This window comes from Oreochromis aureus, linkage group 22 (assembly GCF_013358895.1).
Source record: "Oreochromis aureus strain Israel breed Guangdong linkage group 22, ZZ_aureus, whole genome shotgun sequence".
NCBI classification, from domain to species: Eukaryota; Metazoa; Chordata; class Actinopteri; order Cichliformes; family Cichlidae; genus Oreochromis; species Oreochromis aureus.
In genome coordinates, this window is record NC_052962.1 from 40,985,331 (window position 1) to 41,003,504 (window position 18,174).

Below are 18,174 nucleotides of genomic sequence, written 5' to 3' on the forward strand. Positions count from 1 at the left end.
GTGTTTCCTCTGACTGTGTTTCCTCTCATGCAGTTTCCTCAGATGCTGTTTCCTCTGACTGTGTTTCCTCTGACTCTGTTTCCTCTGACTCTGTTTCCTCTGACTCTGTTTCCTCTGACTGTGTTTGCTCTGACTGTGTTTGCTCTGACTGTGTTTCCTCTGACCCTCTTTCCTCTGACTGTGTTTCCTCTGACTGTGTTTCCTCTGACTGTGTTTCCTCAGACTGTGTTTCCTCTGACTGTGTTTCCTCTGACTCTGTTTCCTCTGACTGTGTTTCCTCTGACTCTGTTTCCTCTGACCCTCTTTCCTCTGACTCTGTTTCCTCTGACCGTGTTTGCTCTGACGCTGTTTCCTCTGACTGTGTTTCCTCTGACTGTGTTTCCTCTGACTGTGTTTCCTCAGACTGTGTTTCCTCTGACCCTCTTTCCTCTGACTCTGTTTCCTCTGACTGTGTTTCCTCTGACTGTGTTTCCTCTGACTGTGTTTCCTCTGACTGTGTTTCCTCTGACTGTGTTTCCTCTGACTGTGTTTCCTCTGACTCTGTTTCCTCTGACTGTGTTTCCTCTGACTCTGTTTCCTCAGACTGTGTTTCCTCAGACGCTGTTTCCTCTGACTCTGTTTCCTCAGACGCTGTTTCCTCAGATGCTGTTTCCTCTGACTCTGTTTCCTCAGACGCTGTTTCCTCAGATGCTGTTTCCTCTGACTCTGTTTCCTCAGATGCTGTTTCCTCTGACTCGGTTTCCTCTGACTCTGTTTCCTCTGACTCTGTTTCCTCTGACTCTGTTTCCTCAGACGCTGTTTCCTCAGATGCTGTTTCCTCTGACTCTGTTTCCTCAGACGCTGTTTCCTCAGATGCTGTTTCCTCTGACTCGGTTTCCTCTGACTGTGTTTCCTCTGACTCTGTTTCCTCAGACGCTGTTTCCTCAGATGCTGTTTCCTCTGACTCTGTTTCCTCAGACACTGTTTCCTCAGATGCTGTTTCCTCTGACTCGGTTTCCTCAGATGCTGTTTCCTCTGACTGTGTTTCCTCTGACTGTGTTTCCTCTGACTGTGTTTCCTCTGACTGTGTTTCCTCTGACTCGGTTTCCTCTGACTCTGTTTCCTCTGACGCTGTTTCCTCTGATTATTTCCAAACTGCTGTCTCCCCCGGTGAAAAGCAGTGGTGCAGGGGGCCGTAACTGTTTCAGTATGGATGTGCCTTGCAAACGTCACATGCAGGATTTCCTGCTGAACTCTGTGCTGCTGATCGCTGAACGTGTGAAACGTGTGAGTTGAGTTTCTGGATCTCACCTGTCCTCCTGTCCTGCAGGTGGCGGTACAGGCAGCCCGCAGACCATTCTCCATGAGGAGCGGTGGAAGATGCCGGCTCTGCCAGCACTGCTGCTGTCGATTTACGCCGTCGCCTCGCTGCTGACCATGGCGCCGCTCTCCTTCAGCCAGGCCAACACCCTCTCTGCCCTTCGCATGGGTGAGTGACGTTACACGTGTTTGAATCCCACCTGCTCCGTCTCAGTGTGCACTGACCCCGACACTCCCACAGACAGGCCCGCAAACCTGCTCTAACAGGACCGTCAGGCTCTGCTTTAACGTCCTGACAGGTGAAAGCACAGGTTCCTCTCTGCTGTCCACCAAACAGGAGGCTCCTCGAGCTTTCATCCAAACAATAAAAATTTTTGCACAGTCGAGTCGAGCGGGACGTCCAGTGAGAGGACGTGCACGGGAACGCCACAGAATTGGCCGTTAGTTAAAGTGAGCTCGCTGCACCTTCACCATTCAGAAGCCTGCTTCATTTCCAGAGCTCCACCCACTCCACACCATCGACGCTGGGTTTCATGACGGTCGGTCACATTTGGATTTCAGTTATGAAAAAAAGATCGTGAACGTTCACTGCACTCACTTCTTATCGGTGTTTACTGCTGGGTGTGAAATGCACCTTTCTTTTGCAGGCTCATGCTCACTGATCTCGAGCCACAAACAGAGCGAGATGTAAACGCTGCGACAGGTTTAACCTCGCATTTCAGTGACACGGTAATTTTTGCATATTTAAGAAGCTCTAAATGAGAAACACTGCAGTTGCAGTCTGCTCAGAGAGAAATACTGGCAGACTGCAGGGAGCCAGTGTGTGATGTGACGATATAGATGAGTGACAGAAATGAAGCAGCAGTATTTTCTGTGGGATAGAAACACGAACACGTGCATTGTGTTCGTTTGATGAGCAGCGTCTCCTCCGCGTGAGCGCTCCTCTGCTCTCGTTTCGCCTCTCGCCTCCCACCGCCGTCTGTTTGCCATCTTGATTCCGTTCACACGATCTCTTTGCTGTGTTTGTCTTGTTACGAGCCCCTCGAGGCCTCCCTTTGTTCCCGTTGCTCTGTGCGTCTCCTCGTTTCCGTCCTGGATTCCTTCATTTGTAAGCAAGAACTAAACCGAGAGGAAACTGAATTGGGGAGTGTCTCCGTGATCCACGGCGAGGCCCGGGCACCACTCTGCTATCAGCACCCCTCGCTGCTCTTCCCGCGGAGGAAGATTAACTCGAGTAACAGTGGAGACTTAACGCCGCGAGTACGAGTTCAGCCGATAAGGTTTTGGCTCATCTCTCGCCCTCGAGTTCAAATCTCTGCTGCTTTTTCATCTCGCGGGGCTTCAACAAAAACAGCAGATGCTTACACTGAGGCTACCATGGCAACCAGGTCGCCCAGCGTTGTGTAATGGCTCACCTTTCACTGTCTCACTGTTAATACCAGCTGACTGATGCGCACACTTATATCTGACACACACACACAAGAGGAAGCTCTCGTTTCCTTCTGGCCTGGAGTTCAGTAAAAGCAGCAAAAGCCTTGACCTTTGACCTGCAGACGCAGGTGTGGAGCCTCACTGGTCGCTCTCTGGCTCTCAGACCACAGCTGAGCCTCGGCAGCCTGTCCTACGTGACTACCTCAGCATCTTCACACAGAAAAGAGCTAAAATTGCTGTTTTTCTCAGCACAGTTTTGTACTGATCAGCTGCCTTTGAGCAAAGCATTTCTCTGACAGCTGCTTATTAGCTGGTAGTAAGAAGACCCTGCGTACTGAGAGAGTGTCACATGGTTTGTTTCTGACTGTCTCAGGAGTGTGAATGTTTCTTTCTGTTGCACTTCTCTCTTCTTCTCTCTGCTGGAAAATCTCATTTAGCTCCGCTCCAACACACTCGGCTGTAACCAAATTTTCAGGGCTCATGATTCAGTGGTCAGGAAATAAAAAGGACCGCAGGAAAGTGTTTTGGTAATTGAAGGACTAAGCTCATGATAGGAAACCGTCAGCAGTCAAACGCATGTTCGGTTTGTCCTGCGACAGATGCTGGAGGCTGAAACATCAGGATGCGCGCACGTGTTTGTGAAATCTGCCGCGGTGCTGAGAATCAGGCTGGGAACCGATCTACATCCTCTTATTCTGCACAGATGCACGGCCGCTGTCAGGGACACCGAGGAAAGGTTCACCATGGGAGAGACATTAAAACACGCTATGTGTTTCCAAAAAAAATCCAAATAAAGCACATGAATGAGCTCACCTGAGGAGGAGGATGGGAGTGAAGAAGAGTCTGTACACCTCACAAGGCTCCGGATTTGTTTGGGATATTTCCCTTGAACACATAAAGACAAAGTCTCCATATTTGTCATGTTTCAGTTTCTATGTAGAGAGAGGGAAACCACTGTTTTTATGATAGTTTCATTTTAAAGAAAACTCCAGAAATGAAGGTTTTAAATGTGTTTGCTGTCCTGCAGCCACAGAGTACAGTCACAATACTTTGCTTCAGTTTGATGTGATTGTTTTCATGGTTTTGTATTTTTATCCTCTGTGAGCTGCTGTTTCCTGACCTGAACACCACGAGGACGCTCTTCTAACACATGAAGGACATTTGCATCTGAGGGAAACGAGTTCATCTTTGATCTGTGCAAACAAACCTCAGTGAAAGTAATTACGAGCGCCACGTCCCACAAACAGCAATCGCACCGCATGACTCTGCTCCGATTCTCAATCAGATATGAGCCGTCGTCACGCAGAGAGACGACCCAGATGAGACAGAGACTGCGTCGGTAATTAGAGGAACTCTGACTTCGCGCTGCAGGTCTCCGACCGAGTCGCCACGGCAGCTCACGGGTCAATAAAGAGCTCCCGCCAATTATCGATCAGAGGAGAGGCGTCAATGTTATCACTGCAGTCAGAGAGCTGTTGGTTCAGATAGCAGCGCTTTACTGTAGATAAAGATAAAGCATTGATGTGGCAACTGAAACACAGCCGGTTATTATGGCAAATACTTTAATGTGAAAGGAAGAATAAAAGCATGTTTGGTACTGTGGAAACGATCTCGCTGTTTGCTGCAGCTCTACAGCTCCACGCTGTTCCTTTACATTAGCACCATCTCATCGAGGATGTCCACCATCGTCCTCGGCTGTGGGACGGCTCCTTTTGTCTCACTTTAAGCATTTCAGCTTTTACCAGCTTGTTGTTTCAGTCAGCTGTTAGTATGCTCAAACTTCAGGTAATGTTAGCTGCTTTGGTTAGCGCGCCGCATCACGCAGACACAGAGTACCTGCTCATTCGTGCTCAGCAACATCCAATCAAATCTTCGACTTAACTCAACAAAACCAGAGCGCCGCCTTCTTGCACACTCTGTTAGTACAATGACCTCACAGTGGTCACATGATGTCTTTACAAACTCTCCAACAGCCCAAACACGGCCCAGACGTCCAGCTCAGCTAGCAGATAGCTAGCAGCTCCAGCCACCTGTGTCACCATCCACCTCCCAGTCAAAGAGGCCACGCCCCTAATAATGCACACTATAAGCTCTGATAAAATCTACATTGGTGCTGTCCTCTAGTGGACATTGGTGGGACTGCAGTTTGTGGTGTGTTTCAGCTGCTGAGGTTTCAGCGTCCGCGGCTGTTCCTGGTGCGGGAGGACAACTTACAGCGTTTCATATTTAAAAGCACAGAGATAAATCAAAGTGACATCATCATGCAGATACTTCCTGCTCTCGCAGGATTAAAACCCGAGCGGGGAGCATAAATATTGCAGTGAAGGATTTTAACAATTCAGCAGCATCAGTGTCCTTCAGCTGCTGCTAAAAATTGCCATGAATTATTTCAGCCCGTGCTATCAGTCTTTCTGAAGGAATCATTAGCTTATCCTCATCATTAAATATCTCTAAACTACAGCAGAGCCGGTGTGTAAAAGGTAGTTTGTCACTGCAGATTTATCTTTGAAAAATGAACTCAAAGTACATTTTTCACACTTTGGGCAGCTCTTATTTCTTCACTTAAGATGTCACTTTTTATTTCAAAAGGCAAATGTCTCACTTTGGAGGGGAATCCAAGCTGAATATAAATGTTATACCTTCAGCCAAACACATGTCCATCAGGTCTGTCGGACGTTCACACCTGGACGTTCTTCCAAAGAGAGCACAAACAGCTGAAATGTGGAGGAAAATGTGTCCTCAGAGTTGGCTTTAGAAAACCTGCAGAAAACAGTTGCACCGATGCCTGATTTGTAAGTTTGCTCACGTCCAAAGAAACAAACAGCCGAGAATTTCATTTTTTAATGAGACTGAATATTCCCCAACAATCCACAAACACGAAAGTTATGAACTGATTTGCATTACATTTCATTACAGAAACAGGAAGTGTCTGAAACCATGGGAGTCTCTGTGATTGGCGCGGCAGTGTCTCCGCTTCCCTGATTGGTTCTCTGTGTCTCCTCTTTAGTCTTTATCAGAGCAGCTGTTTCCATACCTCGTATGTTCCCAGTCCTCCGTGGCTTTGTTTGATTTTCCTGTTTGGACTTTGTGTTTCAGTTTCTCTTTGGATTTTATGTCTTGCAAGCGACACAGTCTGTAAAATCCACAAACAGTACAGAAATGTAAAACCTTCACCGTTTGTGTCACAAAAGTCTTCAGATCAGAAGGTGGTGTAGACTCTTTGGAGCTGCGGGGTGAAGGGTCAGGCTTTCCTGCAGCTTGCATGAAGCTACTGTGAATGACAGCACTGGGAGCATGTGAGCATTTTGGATGGTTTAGAGTACTTTTCCCAGGTCTGAGGCACATTTACACTCCCCACGGACTGAAACACGAGTCTGTCAAACAAACTTTATCTAAATCTGTCCAGTACATGTTGGACTGTAATCACTGATAATCACCCTGGAGCCAAATCACCAGGTTTTTGAAAATCGATGGAGCCTCAGAGACAGAAATAACAGACGTCCCTCAGCTCGAACTCTTTGTTTGGCTCTGCCAATCTGTTCTTCGGGGGCTATTTTTCCCGCCACATCACAGCTCACTAAAGAAACCAAATTTTAAGTCACCAGGGTGGGAAAAAAATCGATATGTCCGGTAGAAACACGAACCCACTCGGTGTATATTGAATAACGTGAGCATCTTGTTTGGCACCAGAGGATCGCAGCAGTGCTGTGATTCCAGCCGGCAGAGCGATTGGTTGTGTCGATTCTTCCTTTTGCCTTGTCTCGTTGAGTCTGTCGACCTACCGCGGCCCCCGGAGTCCACGCTTCCACAGTCATATCAAACAATGTCAACTACACGGAGCTCGGAGGTGGGAAGTGACAAGAAAACCTATTTGTCAATTTTTAGTGAAGGTACACCGCCTCCGGGGCTGAAATAAAATCAGTCTGCAGAGCTCTTTTTGCCTCGATAAAAGGACTTTTACCGTCACGTCTCAGGTTAGACGAAACGCACAGCGTGGCGGCCTCGTTTCATAAATACAAGATGACGCCTCTGTACCGGCGGGCGGGAAGACGGGAGCAAAGGCGTTCCCGCACCGCCGGGGTAACGAGTGAAGTTGAAACAGCATAATTTGCTATTAAATCTGAGCGAGGTGGTGGTAAACGAGGCTGTCAGCAGGTAATTCACAGAAAACACAGACGGGAATGGAAGCGCAGAGGATACGTTCATCCCAAACTAACAAAGGGGGTCGGAGCACGTTACCCTGCATACACAACGCAACACAGTGCCGAAGGTCGGGGGGAATGGGATATTCCATTCATTTCACTCTGCAAACGTGCATAAAACAATACAAACAATTTTGAGCTCAAATACTCTTTAACCTTTAACCTTTAACCTTGACCTGGCTGGAGTTGGCTTTGTTTTAGCCACGTGCTAACAGAGAAATTCACAGAAAGTATGTTTCATTTCAGATAAATGTTTTTCTGTGTCAAGCTGTGAATATCAAACGGTTATAAAGGGGAGGGTGAGCATGCACCGAGGCCGGGCTGTAACCCTGGACGTGGACCTCATTAGTCACATTAGCAGCTGCAGGAATGCTAATGTCAACCTGTTGCTTACATACTCGGATTAGGAATTTCCCTGATTACCTCCACTGACGACAACAGGTCAGAACTCACACTTATTGAACTCTTGAGCTTTTACAAACACTCTGTTGGTCTCTGCAGCTGATTTCCAATGCTTAACCTCGCTGACGGCCCGTGGGGCGTGGACGTGGTGAGCGAGAGCAGCCTGTGTAATCAGGGTCATCCTCTGAACAGCGCAGCGGTCTGCTCTGTTACTCACATTATACAGGCACTTATCACCCAATCACATGGCCCCAGTTTTACTTCTTTAATGTAATAAATGTTAATAATAAGTGCCGTGGTGATGGTTTTGGTCTCACTGTTATGAAGTCTTATCTCTTAGTGATGAGAAGATGTGCCATAAAGTCAGAATCACCAGACGATAAGTTGTGGTTATGAGACGGTGAGCTGTGATTATCAGACACTAAATCATAAGAATAATCTACAGAGTCGGGATTACAAGGTGATAAATCTTAATTAGAGATAATCAGTTGTAATCATGAGATGACAATGACTCTGTGAGCGAGCAGATGTTAGAGCTCACGCTGAGGAGGAAGTGTGTGAATGTGAGTGAACTGCTCCCTGGCCTGCTTTAATCTTAATGACAATAATGATTCCAGTCTGCTCCTCTGCCTCACTGTGTGGGGAACCGCCAATGAGCCGAGAGCCGGACACGGCGACCGACGCTCGGAGCGCCCGGAGCGCCCGGAGACACGGGACTGACTGCACACCACGCACAGTGTGTGTGTGTCTGTGTGTGTGTGTGTGAGGGGCACATACTGGGTAAACTCAGTGTCTGAGTGCTGCTGATGAAGAAGACGTGTCGTCTTCATCTTCCCTCCCTCCTGCCCTCCGAGCTCAGCTCAGGGAGATCACCTGTCCAGCTAATGAGTGTGAGGTGAAGGCTGCACTTCCTGCCTGCTGCTCTGATCCAGATTCCTCCACACTGCGCTCAGGTGCTCGCCTCACTGAAGCAGAACAACATGTGCAGCAGGCAGGTATGTGCAACACGTCCCTGCAGGTCCAGTGGGAGGAGGATGGCTATTCCCATCAGAAGATGCTGCAGGTATCTTCTGGAAAGGCCTCGTCTTTAGATTTTCAGCTTCACGGTGTCGCCTCTAACGCCGGGATTCTTGGTAGGAAGGCTCACTCTCTTTTCTTGCTTCGTTGCGCTAACTGGACTCTGGTCTTCAGTTAGAACTTCCCATAACAGATGACTTTAGCCACACTCACAGCATGGCTGCATCTAACTCGACCGCCGGGATGAAACCTGTGGAACCAGCTTCCAGTTTGGATTCAGGAGACAGACACTATCTCTACTTTTAAGATTCAAACTTTCCTTTTTGCTAAAGCATATAGTTAGGGTTGGACCAGGTGACCCTGAATCCTCCCTTAGTTATGCTGCAATAGACGTAGGCTGCCGGGGATTCCCATGATGCACTGGGTGTTTCTTCTTCACTCACTATGTGTTAATAGACCTCTCTGCATTGAATCATATCTGTTATTAATCTCTGTCTCTCTTCCACAGCATGTCTTTATCCTGTCTTCCTTCTCTCACCCCAACCGGTCGCAGCAGATGGCCCCGCCCCTCCCTGAGCCTGGTTCTGCTGGAGGTTTCTTCCTGTTAAAAGGGAGTTTTTCCTTCCCACTGTCGCCAAAGTGCTTGCTCATAGGGGGTCATATGATTGTTGGGGTTTTCTCTGTATGTACTATTGTAGGGCCTACCTTACAATACTGTTGTTGTGATTTGAAGCTGTATAAATCAAACTGAACTGAATGATGCTGTGGACGGAGGAGGCAGAGAGGCTGCAGAGGGGATTAGATTACACTCACTCAGCCCTCCCTCACCAACACAGGACCCCTGGTTCAGAACACGGACAAACTGGAGTTATTACCTGCTGGACGTCACTGTGCTGTGACTGCTGTGTCATGATAATAACTGAGACCGCCATCTGCAAATTCCCTCATAGTTTAAACTTTAAACATAATAAATAAAGCTAATGTCTATGAGGGCTGAAATTAGCAATAAAGAGCAGAAGCATTGCTGTAAACATGTTTATCGCTGCTGTAAAGTATTAACACAGGGGTCTGCAGGGACTGACTCACTACTGCCTCTGCTGGACGTGAGAGGAACTGCAGTTTTGGGCCCATTTGCTGCTTGGTTAGCATGACTGAAGCTGAGATCAGCACTTAAAGACCACTGCAGAGTTAACCAGCTCAAACTTGTTCACTGGTTTTTCAAGCCTCTGAGCTCCGACGTGGACTGAAGCACAGCGTGCATGTCCAAGAATGAAGATGACGTTTGTTTATCTACAGGGGAACGACATGATAGCCTCACTGTCAGGTTAGAAAGCGTTCATGAGGAAAACAGACTGTGTGATCTAAACCCAGTGATCATTTATTTCTTCTCTTTCTTTACAGAGAACTTGGCAAAAATTCTGGCATGCAGACGACCAAATCTGAAAATTGCAACAGCAGACATGTTTCAAAGGAAATCTAATTGGATTATTCTTTTCTATTAGCATTAGGAGAAAACATTGCTCATTAATATCCTGACAGGTTGCCAGTGTGCTGATGCCGAATCTGTCGTGTTCCTCTTTTTACCAAAATATCCGACCCCGCTGCATAATCTCCTCTGCAATCATTTCCAGCACCATTAAAATGTTTTCTTCATAATCAGCAGTTAGTTTTGTAAAAACCTTTGAGCCCCATCATCCACCTTTTGCACTCAGACACAGTTCCTACATGTGAGACTTTATTCTCTGAGACCTAATCTGTTCCTCTGAGCACAACCAGGAAAGTTTATGGGCAGCGACGTCAGCAGAGCAGAGGCTTCTGAGCTAAAGGTGCAGATAGAGACGATGGCACCCAGTGTATAATCCAGAGAGACTGAAATAGAAGCTGTTGAGAGATTTGACTGGTGGTACTTTTTTCATTGACAGACAGGCTACCCCCTAAACAGCCGAGTATAGTCCTGACTCTGTGCTGTCAGAATGTAAGCTCATATTTGGTGCTTTCGTTGTCCTCCCGCGTCAGAAAAGAAAAAAAACTTCCAGCTCACATCAAAACCCTCAGGCTGAATGTTAGAGGAGAGAGAGGAAGATGGATGAAGTGGTAGAGAGTGTCCTCAGAGGGGGGAGACTGAAGGTGAAGGGAACGGAGGTGATGAGGAGGGCTTGGCTCAGGTTGGGTGTTTTAGAGAAATTGTGGGATTATGTAAAACGGATGGAAAGGCCACATATGCAGAAGGTGGAATCTGAAAAATAGGAGGCTGTAAGGTGGTGTCATGGTAGTCTGCAGGATGACTTTAGACATCAGGAAGTGAGTGAAGGCGAGGCGAGAAGGAAATGTTGGAGTGTTGCTCAGAGTTCAGGGAGGGGACGAGTCGGGCTGTGGGAGGTAGGAAGAGCTAACGCATGACTGGAAGTCCAGCTCAGGGAGACCAAGAAGGTGTTTGATGTATCCTCTGTCCATCAGGGGGACAGCTCAGAGTCAGAGACGCTGAGATGGTCTGAGCATGTGCAGAGGAGGGAGGGAGGATATGATGGAGCTGCTAGACAGGAGGAGAAGAGAAGACCTCAGAGGAGGTTCATGGATGTAGTGAAGGAGGACATGCAGCGGGTGGGGTGACAGAGGAGGATGCTGGGATAGGAGGAGGTGGAGGCAGGTGATCTGCTTTGGTGAGCCATAAAAGGAGCAGCTGAAAGAACAAGAACAAGTTAATTAACCATTAATTTCAAATTACAATTAATTTCTACAGATTGTGAACAAAGATGAGACCTGCAGTCCTCTGAGGGGCCAATCAGAGCTCAGATATGTAAATAAAACTTTCTCCTGGCCCAGCTGCACACAGCTGTTCTGCTCGTTCCACAGTCCGGCGGACCTGCTGTCTGGAGCGTATCATTCCATCAGCATGAATAAAAGCTCTGTCTCTCTTTATCTCCCTCCAGCGGCCATTTTGGATGACCAGTCTGTGTGTGGTCGCGGTGAACGTCTGGCGCTGGCTCTGGCGAGGGAGAATATCAACAGTTTGATGGAGGGCTCCTCCCAGGCGAGGGTGGAGGTGGATGTCTATGAGCTGCAGAAGGACTCCCAGTACGACACCACCGACACCAGTAAGACTCCGTCCTCTCCTCATCATTCCCAGCTGCGTGTCAGACGTGTGAACAGAGCAGCACGCACATGCTCAGTAAAGCTGCACCTTAAATATGCACACGTTCAGCACACCAGAGTGCAGACAGGTCATCAGATGTTACAGCGGCTCACCTGTCCACTCTGAGTGAACGGCCAATCCGCTGCTTTAGTCTGACGTCATTGGTCAGTTCTTACAAATTCCCAACCGAAGGACATAAAGTTTGGGCCGCTGTTACAGGAACATAGACCACGAGACTGGAACCTAACCTGGTCCCAGTAAGAACTAGCAGATTTGCCTTTGGGTAACAGGCCTGAATATTCATGATTATCACTGGTGACATTAACTGGTGACCCTCCATTTGTATCCCCTCCCACTCTATCCGTGCTTTCCCCAATCCAGAGCCCCGTGACGCTGGAGGTTTGGTTTACCTTTCTAGACGAGCCGTTTGGGGTTTAGAGGAAATCCAGACCTTCAGCGTGTGCTGGATCCTCTCAGTTTGTCTCATTGATGGTGTGTACTCCTCTCTGATTGGCTGATAAGATTAAATCACAGGCTGTAAAAGCACTCGTGTTGTAGATAGACCTGTTCAGGTGAGTCAGCGACTCTCAGGATGGAAGCAGTGAGAGAGACGGAGGGACGAGTGAATGGTTCACACACACACACACACACACACACACACACACACACACACACACACACACACACACACAAACAGAAAAAATGAAAGCAGAGTTTTTATTGGCCAGATTTAGCAGTCAGGGTGGGGCCACGCTGCCAGCCACACTGTGTCCCTGTGGCGCTCTGTGGATGACGCTCTGACCTGCCAAACTGGAGGCTTTCTTTGGATTTGGGCTGAAACAATGACTGCAGGACAGATTTATGGATTTGTGACGGCTCTGGTTTTGGGATAATAACTGGCACTGGAGATCAGGAGACCGGCCTTCCTCCTCACCTTTTGAAAATCAGGCTCAAACAGGAAAATGGGGGTACGGAGGGATTTTAGAGGGGAGAGGACGTTTAACTGTCTCACCTGCAGTTTCACGGGCTCTGCAGACTGACTGTGGTCTCTGTTAGCTGCATGGCTGCTTAAACGTGGGTCCCGCCTTTGCTTTTTTCATGGACTGAATGGTTTTTATGGCCAGCGTCTGAATAAAGTGTTGGATAGTGTAAAAAATGAAACCTTCTCTAACAGCCCTGGACTGATGTCTGTGTGCAGGACGAGCGAAAATCCCAAACACGTACTCGCTGCCGAGCATCTCAAAACCCGCCGTCCTGCACACAGACAGGAACAACGCTTACAAAATAAAGTGGTGTAGAAACCAGCACCTCCAGTAATCACGCTGAGTTTTGTCGCTCTGTGTCATTTCTCCACCAGTGTGTCAGATCCTGCCGAAGGGTGTGGTCTCTGTGATTGGCCCCGCCTCCAGCCCCGCCTCTGGGTCCACCATCAGTCACATCTGTGGGGAGAAGGAGGTGAGTCACACCTGGATCTGGCGTGTGATCACGATTGTCCCGCTGAGGACGGTGACACGAGTTTCATACATACGTCACACCTGAGTGCAGGTAACAGTCACTGTGCTGCTGCCGCCTGTTACCACCTCAGAGTGAAACATGGTGAGTTACAGTGACAGTTCTTATTTGTTATACGTTTCTGGGAGAAGATGAGCAAAGTTTCCAAACTTTATTAAACGACGTCATGGACGTCTCTGTGCGGCAGCTGGACAGACTAAAGGATGCCACGCCCTCACTAACAACGTTTTTATAACATGATGCCAACAACACATGAATGTTCGGTCTGGTGCCCGCCTCTTATTTCATCTCTGTTCCAATCAGATGTCTTCTTCCTGTCAAAGAAAACTCCCGTGTCCCTGTTGCTATGCAGTTTAGCAGTGTTCCAGGGCAGCCTCGCTCTGACTGCACATGCGTGTGAATCGTGCTCCACGCGAAGACCAAACCTGCAAACTAAAGAGAAAAAATCAATTCTAACACCAGCGCTGAAAAAATGGAAGTTAGCTGAAGTGGAAGGTGGACCTGACGTCTTTGTTCCTAACATGGTGCTAATGTTGCACAGAGTTTGCTTTAGCTACTCATGAAATGTTACAGTTCAGCAAAAGATGAAAAATTGTCCTGCTCATTTTCTAATTGCTTTAAACATGTTTTACTTTGGAGGAGGTTAGAAAAGCCACAAAGGTGAAGATCGATGTAGACTGTTGAACTTTAACCTTTGTTAGGGTTCAATGTTGAGAGAGGAATCCATAAATAACCACAGATCCGGTCCAGTGTGCAATTAGACGACATTTTAATGAACACATGTGTGAGTCCAACAACCCAATCAGTGTTGAACTGTCTTTACCATATTCAGACAACGGTTTTATAGGGTTAAAATAGTACAGCCCCCTTTTCTGTTGCTAGGCAGATTTAAACAAAGCATACATCACTCCAAAACCACAATGACTCTTAACATAGTCTAAAACAGAACATCTTCTTCGGGTCGACGCCAAGCGCTTCCTGTCTCCATCCTGCCCAGGCTTATCTGCTTATCTCCTGGAACATCAGGTGCACTTCCTGTACAAAATGTCACTCATGCACAACTTTGCAGTCATAAACTCTTACCTACTAAATGAGTCTATCTGTGTGTGCGTACACGTGCGAGGGCGCGTGCGTGCTGTGTACTGCGTACGTGTCGTGACCTCTCTCACTATTTGTGTCTGTATGTGTGTCTCGCCCTTAAATGCTCTCACATCTCACCCGTTACACTTCTGACCTTTCACCAGAACAGAGGCTCATCCTTACATATAATAACCTAACTGGAACTATATATGTAATCTACTGAATAAATGATTTAATCAAAAGCCTCTACTAAAAGCTTAAATCAAAGATAAATGCATAATAAACACTCTACTCTTTGGCTTGCACTCGCTCTGCTTTCGGTTTCACTTCTGCAAAACCTGCAACTTCAAAGACATATAACTTCCTGTCTTCTTTTAGCACAGAGTTACTCTTTCACCCTGCAGTCTGCATAAACATTAACATTATAGATTCAACTCCACAGTTTAAAGTGGTTCTTTCTGAACCTGTAATAAAGACTAATATGATACCAATATATTTGAACATTTGAATGCAATATCAATACTTCTTGTATACATATGCTTGCTATATGTTTATGATGCAACAGTAATGACAGTAATACCAATAATAACAAAATAATAAATCAAAATGACAAAACATACTACTTCCTTCTCCACACCTTTAACCTGCTAACTGAGGCCTGCAGAGTCCTGGTGTCTTTTGCACAGTGTGATCGTGGGGTGAACACACCTGAACGCTCCAGACCAGCAGACTGCGTACACCTGCAGTTAATCAATCAGTTAATCAATAGATGTGATTAGCAGCTATTCTTGAATGTTCACCCAGGATTGTCTTTTCAACCAAAGAAAAAACAATCTGACAAACATCCACGACTACGGACATTTTTGCTTCTCTGCAGAACAGAGGGTCGGGGTCAGGTGTAGGGTTTGAGGCGAGGTCTGGGGTCTTCACTGCTGACCGCGTTCTGCTCCTCCTTTCATAATAAATGACAGGTTTGAGTTTTTGGCTGAACAGAACTGTGACCGTGGAGAGACCGGACACAGCAGGCAGGTTTATATCAGACACATGTGACCTGATGATGTCACTACACATGGAACTGGTTTGTGATGGAGGTGTGGAGAAGGCTTTCTTTGGGTGGGGTTACAGAGGACACCCCTGGTCTAATGACTGACAAAGAGGACGTTTCCACTCTAAGTTTAGGAGAAAGACCTCTGAGAGTGGGCGTGGCCTGTCTTCAGTTTAAAGCCTGCTCTGTATCTACGAACCATGTTCCCAGAAACATGAATGGCTTCTTGTTTGCACCCTGTCGTCCTCGGCTGAGATCTCCTGAATGTTTCTGCCAGGAGATCCCAGCTGGTTGAGTTCTTTCAGTTTTGCTTCATTTGTTGGATTTTTGCAGCCTTTAACTCGTGTTTAACCATTTTCTGCCTTCCAGAATCCACACAGGTGCACCTCCAGCACGCTGCAAGCCTCTAACCGTCCACATGTCCTCTTCCTCCAGCCCGACAGGTCTCATATTCCTGAATTCTCAGTCTGGATTTAGAATAAGATGGGTGGATGGGAGCAAAGCCCGGCTGAGCTAATTACAGTTTACCTTTGAAACCCCCGCAGGTCTGAGCTGAGGTTAAATCACATCACACGGGACATCTGTCCTCTGACCCCGTTCTTCATTCCTCTCTGATGTGATTAATTTTTCAATTTGTCATGAATTTTTCAGCTTAAACACTCACACTGTCAGTCACAGCACCTTTGCTCCGGGAGGTCTGAAGTGAAACAGAGAAGCTTTCAATTCTGTGAAATTAGACTTCACACATCGTCACCTAACGCCGACCGCGGTGACGTGTCCGCCTGCTTCTTTTTCCTATGGACATCCAGCCGTACGACCCTCCGTGACCCTTTGATGTCTGAATCAGAAACTGATTTCTGCATGAAACGCGTTTCTAATATCGCTGATGATCTGAGGCTTTGCTTCCTTCTCACATTTTCTTTGTGAACGTGAGCAAAGGCGGAATCATCAGCGAGCGCCGCGCTCTGATGAAAGCCTGCACTGCTGTTATCTGAACTTCCTGTATAACCTGTACGGTTTGGAACAACTCAGCCTCTCACTCAGGAGTTCCTCACTTTTTTAAATGTCTGAATCTTAAAACAATGCTGGCTCACAGAAAGGTGAAAGGTCAACCTGCAGCTGCCGTGATGCAGATTTGGAGGAAGAGCACAAAGAAAGTGAAACGCTTGAATGAGTGGAAGGCAGCTTTCACAGTTTTGTGGCAGGTGTGCTCACAGCATAAGTTTGCCCTTCATACCCGTACCAACCTGGAAGCTGCGTACTGTATGTTTGAGATATAAAAGTGAAAGTTTCAGACAGCCGCTCGGCATGAGTAACTCCCACCTCTCTGTTTATCCTTCTTATTACATCTTTCTTTCCCCTTTTTCCATCTGTTATAAACCAGTTCTTGTTCCTCGGTAGCTAATGATGCAGAGAGGAGATCAGATCTGTGGCTTCACACCGGCTGGCAGCTGCAGTTCCTGGAGTTTCACGTTATAAATTAAACTGGGACTTTCTCATTCGAGCTTCCTAAAACTGACAATAGTAATATCCAGCCTGTGATGATAAAATATCCCATTGTAGAAATACGGAGAAGTCGAAGAATAGTTCAAGTTTAATTCAGTTTTATTTATAAAGCGCTAAATCACAACAACAGTCAGCTCAAAGAGTAACCCTACAGCAATACAGAGAACCCCAACAATCATATGACCCCCTATGAGCAAGCACTCTGGCGACAGTGGGAAGGAAAAACTTCCTTTTAACATTCATTCATTCATTCATGGCGGTCACGTTTGACCGGGAACACCACAGATGTAACAAAGTTGATTAAAACACTCAAACTTCAATGAAAGAGCTGCTCATCACTTTTATATGTTCAAGTGCATAGTGTGGAGGATGTCATAAAGCCTCGAGGCAACTGGATCTCAAACACAATATTTATGAGTTTTTGAATTTGTAAATCAGTCAGATTTGACCTGAAAACGACAGGAAGGTTGCACCACCTATTCTTAAAAGTAGATCAGGCAACTTCACAGCACTGAAGGCTCTGCCTCTCAAGACTTTAAATACTCTCCAAGTACAAAAACATCAGAGTGTAATGTGACGATTGTCTGAGAACTGTCGTGCAGTATGAAGTGCAGTAACTCGGTGAAGTGTGTAACTTGGTAACGTAGTGAATGTTTCTTTGACTTTCAGTATCTCGTCTCCATGTTTCAAAGCAAAGCCCAGCGCAGACTTCCTTCTCTCATCATGCTTCTCATTCGCCCCTCAGATCCCTCACGTGAAGATCGGTCCTGAGGAAACGCCCAAGCTGCCGTATCTCCGTTTCGCCTCGGTGACGCTCTACCCGAGTAACGAGGACCTGAGCCTGGCTATCGGCTCCATCCTGCACTCCTTCGGCTACCCGACAGCCAGCCTGATCTGTGCCAAAGCAGAGTGTGAGTGTCGTGGTTATTTCCACTGCAGCTCCGTCCACGCTTAGGGTGGAAACGATGGATTTTAGAGCCGCCACAGTGTCTCCGGTTCAAACATTACGAGAGGCTGGCACGTGATGCACATTCACACGTCAGAACATCTCACCTTAAACCACGAACACTCCCCGATCCCTGTCCGGTTGCACGTGCGTGTCCGTGTCAGGCATTGCCGTTGCCGCTCTGTCTAATCAGATGTATGGGTTCCCTTCGGTTTAGGTTCTGCTTCTGTTTGGACGATCAGTCCTTGTTCTTCTCTTTGAACAACGTTTCACGAGTCCGTTCTCATCACCCTGCAAAGCCAGCTCACATTTCCTGGAGTCAGTTTTCACCATTTTCCACCAGCGTTGAGCCCTCGGTGCCAAAGGCTTCTTCTTCTGCCTCGTCTTCTCTACTCCTCTCTTTCCTTTCCTAATTCCTCTTCTCTCACACACTTCCTTCCATTCTTCCTTTCCTCTCCTGAGTATTCTAGTCTCCTCTCTTCCTTTCCCTTGTTCCTTTTTTCCCTCCGCCCTCCCCACATCAGTCTCTCTCAGCTTGTTTCCACCTGACTGAGCCGCCCCGGCTCTCCGCTCTAACATCTCCCGGTCTTTCACCGTAGCC

General features: G+C 47.2%; 1 protein-coding gene across 1 annotated transcript in view; it reads left to right on the top strand.

Annotated features, from left to right (window-relative positions):
* Positions 1-1,359: 1,359 nt before the first annotated feature.
* The window catches only part of LOC116322259 (glutamate receptor ionotropic, kainate 5-like), a gene marked incomplete at its 3' end in the record, with an annotated part of 78,299 nt that continues 61,484 nt past the window's right edge, over positions 1,360-18,174 (top strand). The window contains exons 1-4 of the mRNA XM_039605376.1: positions 1,360-1,468; positions 11,282-11,446; positions 12,842-12,939; positions 17,373-17,538. Of these exons, the coding sequence (XP_039461310.1) occupies positions 1,360-1,468; positions 11,282-11,446; positions 12,842-12,939; positions 17,373-17,538 (538 nt within the window). The remainder of the gene's footprint in view (positions 1,469-11,281; positions 11,447-12,841; positions 12,940-17,372; positions 17,539-18,174) is intronic.